The sequence below is a fragment of the Orycteropus afer genome, unplaced genomic scaffold (genome assembly GCF_000298275.1).
Source record: "Orycteropus afer afer isolate SDZICR_OR568_19922 unplaced genomic scaffold, OryAfe1.0 scaffold00082, whole genome shotgun sequence".
Lineage (NCBI taxonomy): Eukaryota > Metazoa > Chordata > Mammalia > Tubulidentata > Orycteropodidae > Orycteropus > Orycteropus afer.
The window spans coordinates 8,942,996-8,949,724 of NW_006921669.1; the positions used below are offsets into that span (position 1 = coordinate 8,942,996).

The 6,729-nt window shown below is 44.6% G+C and overlaps 1 protein-coding gene across 1 annotated transcript in view; it reads right to left on the reverse strand.

Moving 5' to 3' along the window:
• ABLIM1 (actin binding LIM protein 1) overlaps positions 1 to 6,729 on the reverse strand; it is a 235,739-nt gene that overhangs the window by 159,842 nt on the left and 69,168 nt on the right. Inside the window, exon 2 of the mRNA XM_042781044.1 lies at positions 4,006 to 4,140. Within this exon, the coding sequence (XP_042636978.1) occupies positions 4,006 to 4,140 (135 nt within the window). The remainder of the gene's footprint in view (positions 1 to 4,005; positions 4,141 to 6,729) is intronic.

The window sequence follows — 6,729 nt, forward strand, 5'->3', positions numbered from 1 at the left end:
AATGACATGAGACAAAGTATATGTGAACTGCTGTATGAAAAGTGAATTTACTCTGTAAATCTTAACCCAAATCAAAATAAAATTAAAAAAAAAAAAAAAAAAAGAATTAGTTGCAAAATGGGTCACTTAGCAAGCCCTAGTGGCACAGTGGTTAAGCACTTGGCAGCTAACTGAAAAGGTCAATGGTTTGAACCCACTAGTGGCTCTGCAGGAGAAAGATGTAGCAGTCTGCTTCCATGAAGACTGCAGTCCAGAAAATAGTAAGGTGCAGTTCTTCTCTGCCTATACGGTCACCATGAGTTGGAATCAAGTCAACAGCAATGGGTTCTGAATGCCACTTGGGCTGGGAAGAAAACAGTATTCCTCAGGCAGGAGATTGGTGTTTCTTCTAGAAAACCATCCTAATAGACTTATAAAAGACAGAGACACTGAGAAAGCTGAAAGTCCCAATCTGACAGTGGGGGACCACAATGAAGGGAAGAAGGGTCTTTGTAGAGAGAGGAGCCCTACTAAGATGGAGGTAGGTGAGGTTCTGAGTAAGCATGAGAAACGGCCCCTGCCAATGAGATATTTCTCATGCTCCAGTGCTTGAGGACAGTGTTGTTGTTATGTGCTGTCAAGTCAGACCTGACTCATAGCGACCCCTCCTTGGGTTTCCGAGGCAGTATCACTACAGAAGTAGATTGCCCCAACCTTCCTTCCGAGGAGAGGCTGGTGGGCTTGAACTGCCAGCCTTCTGGTTAGCAGTCAAGTGCCTTAGGCACTATGCTACCAGAGCTCCTTTGAGGAAAGTAGGAAAGCTTCTGCCTACTCTGTGCTGTGGTACTCCAAACTTTATGTCAAGTCTGCTGAACACAGCAGTCTTCAATTAGTGTTCCTTCAGGACATGAAGGAAGAGGGAACAGTGCCCAGTGTGGGGTGAAGCAATACAAAAGCAATACAAAAAGCATAGTGCTCACAGTGGAGACCAGTTTGGACTAGCAGGAATTTGGAGTGAGAGAGGACCACAAGAGTGCAAACCTCTGGGAGTCTCCAGAACTGTGTTGCCCAATTTGGTAGCCACTAACCACACCGGGCTACTGAGTGCTTAAATGTGGCTAGTCCCAATTAAGATGTACTAAGTGTTAGTGTGTGTGTGTGTGGGGGGGAAAGTCAATGATCCAATAATTTTGATTCTAATTATGTGTTGAAATGATATTATTTTGGATATGCTGGGTGAAATAAATATATTACTAAAATTAATTACACCTGTCCCTTTTTATAACAGTACCTAAGGCATTTGACTACTAATTAGAAGGTTGACAGTTCAAACCCAGCAGTTGCTCTGTGGAAGGAAGAAAGGGCAATCTACTTCCATAAAGATTTACCACCTTAGAAACCCTAAGGGGGTCGCTATGAGTCAGAATCAACTCGATGGCAGTGAGTTTGGTTTTCGGTTTGGTTATTAGAAAATTTAGAATTACACATGGCTCACGCTGTACTCCCATTGGAGGACTGTGCTCTGGAATCTTGGTTGTTGTTGTTATGTGCCGTCGAGTCAGCCCCGACTCATAGCGACCCCTCCTTGGGCTTCCAAGGCAGTATCACTACGGAAGTAGGATTGGTAGGAGACTTGACCTTCGTATAGCATGAGCACAGGGAGCTTAAGCCACTTTCTCTAAGCATTAAAGGGTGACCCCAGGAAGGTGAGGGCACGGGACAGCAGACATGGGCAGATTCAGCGTGAAAAATACACATTTACAAGAGCAGATGACTCATTTCTTTCAGTGAGGTTTTTGTTAAGTTGGAAAATGATTCCTACAAATAGCAAGTGCTCTTACATTATGACTTAATTTATTCAAAAATTCACCTTTTCAGGAACATATTTATAAGCTTACAACAACATATATGGTACAACTTTTCAAAAGAAATAATGTATACTCATTCCTTAGACTTAGATTAGAAGAAAAATTAAAAGCAAGAGAGCTACAGTTACTGGGTGTAAATTATCATATCCTCTGATAACACGACATGTTGGACCACTTGCTGTCCAATCTGAGATGAATACGTGGTACTTTCAACTGGAATGTAAAACACATACAGGGCTGCAGTCATTCATGGAGCATATTTACTTCATACCAAATGAACCCTGACCCACGTCTTCGCAGATTTCTGAGCAAAGAAGAAAATAAAATGTAATGTCTGACTCCACGTTAGCCAAGCTGCAAGTAACCAGAAAATATTTTTTCTCCAACATGATTCCTAAGAAGACTGGTTTCTATATGACTCATGTAGATGCTTATATGCATGTAAAATTTATCAACTTCAGACCTGGGGTGATTTAAAACATCATGCAGTCCAGTGTCTACTGGATGGAGGAGGACACTGAACCTCAAAGAGCCAGGTCACCTTCCTGACATCACAGGGCTGCTTGACAGTAATGGCAGGATGCAGCCGTACAGTGTGGCAGCAGCCAGTGCCTGGGTGTGACCTCAGGCTCTGATGCTTCCTTGAGTTGTCTGAGAACTGGGGATTTACAGTCCTTGCCCACAGGGGTGTTCAGGAGGCTGAGGTGACCTCTCTCTTTAAAACACATGGCACAGCATTTTGTGACCATTCATTGAGCATCAAGCTGGTGGCCTTGTTCTCCTTCCACCTTCTTCCCAGATAAGTGTTTTCTCTCCTGAAAAGTTTATGCTCAGTGAAAGCAGCTGCTGTGAACTCCAGGAAAGTCCCTGTCCCTTCCTTGTTAATGTATTTGAGGGTCATGAGGTAGCCTAGGTCTCTGGGGGGTACAAGAGGGTAACACACTCAGCTGCTAACTGAAGAGTCAGAGGTTCAAGTCCACCCCGGGGCATCGCAGAAGACAAGTCCAGTGATCTACTCTTTTAAAACCAGCCACTGAAAACCTTACAGGGCAGAGTTCTTCTGGGACACACATGGGGCCATCGTGAGTCAGGATCGACTCAATGGCCTGGTAGCTACCTGAGAGTTTCCCTGGCTTGCTGGTAATGCTGACTCTTCAAAACCCAAAACACTCAAAATTAAACAGGATTATCAGGGATGAGGTGGTTACCATGTGCAGGGCATGGAGTAAAATGACAAAGTAAGTACATGACTCTTCCCACTTCCCCTTCTCCGCCCACACCTCAGCCGCATCCTGAGCCCCTCCACGATCTCCTCAGTACAGAGCTACCCACACATGCCCTCCGAGCTTGAGGGTCCTATTGCTCAAATCAGCTCAAACACACTCTCTTCCTCTTTACCCCACTTGGCTGTCCTGGCTCTGGAGTAACAGGTCAGCTTATTTCACACCAAGATGCCAATGATAGTAGACCCCAAAATGGGGGCTTGTTAATGGAAATCAACCTCAAATTGGTAGCTTCTTGGATGGGGAAGCATTTTTCTGCTTGGAGGCTTCTTCCCAAGTGTTCTTGCTTTAATTTCTACTTCTCAACACACACACACACACACACACACACCCCATGTACACACACCACACACTCACATCCACCATACCTCCCTCCCACACACACTATACCCACATACACATCACACCACACACACACACCATACCCCACACACACTCCCTACATGCACACACTACACCACTCAGGAGCCAGTGGCTTAGTATCCCAGTCTTAACAAGTTTTCTAACACTCCCAGAACTAATGGGTGTTGGGAAGAGGTTACTTCGAGATGAGTCCCTCATTCACTAGAGGAAAAGAAACATGATAAATGCAAGGCATAAAACTGAATTTGCATGGCTCCTGCACAATGCTGCTCCCTCCTCTCAGGATCAGGAAACTCAGGGAACTTCCATGGGCACCACTGAGCTTGGGGCTTGGTCTCCTCGGTTTACTCCTCGAGTCTAATCAAACCCCAAACTAGAGGTAAATAATTCCAGGTCTTCTGAGCACATTCATTTCTCATCCCATGACTCAGTGTGGAGTTAAGGTGACGGAGCAGACCTCAAGACAAGCACTAACTGTCACATGCCATAAGCCAGCAAGCAGGGTCACGTACCTTTGCAGGTGAAGCATTTGATGTGGAAATGTCTGGTCTGGACCCGAAGCACTTCACCTTTGCATGGCTCCCCACACTTATGGCAGTGAATGACAGGCTTCTCTGATGGGTGGGGAGGGTCCTGAGGGTGGGCAACTGAAAAAACAAAAACAAAACCATGAGATCCATGTCAGTAGAAAGCATTCCTACAAAAGGGGTTACTGGGGGGCAGTCACTAAAAATATCACCATAATGTAGTGTCAAATGACCCACGTATTCACTCAATAAGCATGACTTGAGCATTGCCCAGGCCATAATTGGATCAGGTACGTAAGACAGTGTTGGCTTTCATAGTCCCAGGGGGAAACACTGGGCTTGGTGCTCTGTGGGCCCTTCCATCTCTCCCTCCTCCCAAACTCCTTTAGTACTTCATCAGGACTACACACTGGGCAATCAAATACACAATCTTGTTTGTTTCTTTATTTTACATGTACTTAAAGGCCTTGGACGGTTCATGTACTCAGCTACTAAACAAAAGACTAGAGGCTGAAGTCTGCCCAGAGGCTTCTGGGAAGGAAGGTGAATGCTTTTCCTCCCCAGGTGTACTTCTTCCTTCCCCAGCTCCTCAGTCGTAGTGGAATGCTCGTGTACCTGCTCAGTAAACAGCTTGGTTTGTTCTGAGTATGTGGTACCTAGCTTCTAGCCTAAATCAATTTGACGGCAATGGTGGTGGCAGTTTCTAGCCTCTGGTCCCAGAGAATCATTTCTGATCTTACTTTGGCCACTCATTTAACCTGTTGGAAGCCAATTATGATCCTTTACCACACAGAGCTCCTGATACACACACTGCAGGCACTAATTTAAAAAAAAAAGTAACCATGTGGATCTCCTCTCAAATCATATGATTAGGCTTAGAGGGCTTATTCGCTCCCTTTCCATAGTGTGGCCTTCAGAGAATGGAAGTCATTGAAACTGCCCTGGCCCGAAAATGAGGTTAGGATTTAGAGTCACCCCTTTACAAAGAGCCAGGGAGAAGGCAGTGAGAAAGCATGTGTGGCCTTAAGGTGACCAAGTGTCTTCCTTTAGGCTGTAGTTTTCCCAGCCAAAGAGCTCCCATAGGCATTCTTTGCTATCAATTTCCTCCCCTGTTTTGGCCCCTCCAAAAGCAGAATCATGTGATACATAAAGACATACTACATAAAGTTCCAGTAAGATGGTGGAATAGGCAGACAGATGCACAGACCCTCAACAAAGAAAAGGGGAACCAATTAACACAGATACAGAAGATAATCCTGGAGCCCTGAGCTTTGAAGGGAAGGATATAGAAGTGAAGTAAACTCCAACTAGTAGAACTTGCATGAAAACACCAAAAAAGGAGACATATGGAGCTGCGGTCTGGCAGCGATCCTGACGGCACATACAGCTTGGATACTGCCGAGTGGTGTTAGGACCTAAGAATTAACCTAAAGATTGGCCCTGCTAGCCAGGGGCTGCACGGAGGACTGCACTGGTGGCTGGTGAATAAAAGGAGAAGCAGCAAAGAGGGAGATGGGCTGAGCTGTGGGCTTTTGGCTGTCTGGAGGGCAAAGCCATTTTGAATATTTACAAGAGGTTTGACCATTTTGGATATTTAAAGTGACAGCATTCTCCCAGATCCCAAGGACTTAAGAATAGGCATCACTTGCCAAGAACCACAAGGACATTCCAGAGGCCAACGAAAAGGTTACTCTTTCAGTTATTCTCCTTGTTACTTGTTACTCTTATACTCCACACTCTCTTGGTGAATGGAGATGTGGCCATCCCTCACTCCCACCCACCTTCTGGGCTGACAGGAATTCCATCCCAGTCTGTGTGCTCAGATGGAGCCTGGGTGCCCTGCCCTGCCCAGATTTCCCTGCCCCACTGTTTTTTTAAGTTTGTTTTAAAATTATTATTATTGTCCTTTTATATTATTATTCTTTATTCTTCCCTTCCCAGGTTCCAATCTTCAGCTTTTCTCTCTTCCCTATTCCTGGTTCCCATTTTTTTCTTTCTCGTGGTTAACCCCATTCTTTGTTTTTCCTTTTTCATTTTTTCCTTCATTATTCTCCTACTCTATCTTTTTTCTCTTATTACCCTCTGCCCAGATATTGTGGGTTTTTGTTTTGTTTTGTTTTGTTTTTTTAAGTTATTGTTCCTATGTGTTTACATGGTCTGTTTTTTGTCCATTTGCTTTTACTTTTTTGATGGTTATTCAATTGTTGTTATTGTCTGAGTGGGAGACAGCAACAGTGCCCATATGACACAATCTACACCCACACCTCCTGAAGCTTCACTCACTGAGTGAGAACCACCACTTCCTTCACCAACTATGCAACGATAAACTACCATCAAGAAGAGCCTGAGTCACCCTTAACTGCTTTCACAAACAGTTAACAGAGATTGAGAGACAATGTCACAATGTCTCAGAGACAACAGACCATCACAGTTCACACAAAGAAGCAAGATAAAGTGATAGAAACAAGGGAGCAGGATACAGACCCAGAACACATCTCTGAGGAAGAAGCAGCATTAGAACTTCCTGATCAGCAATTCAAAAGAATTATATTTAGGTATCTTCAAAGGATTGAGAGACAGATCAAGGAAAACACTTTGTTGTTGTTGTTATTATGTGCCGTCGAGTCAGACCTGACTCATAGTGACCCCTCCTTGGGTTTCCAAGGCAGTATCACTATGGAAGTAGATTGCCCCATCTTCCTTCCGAGG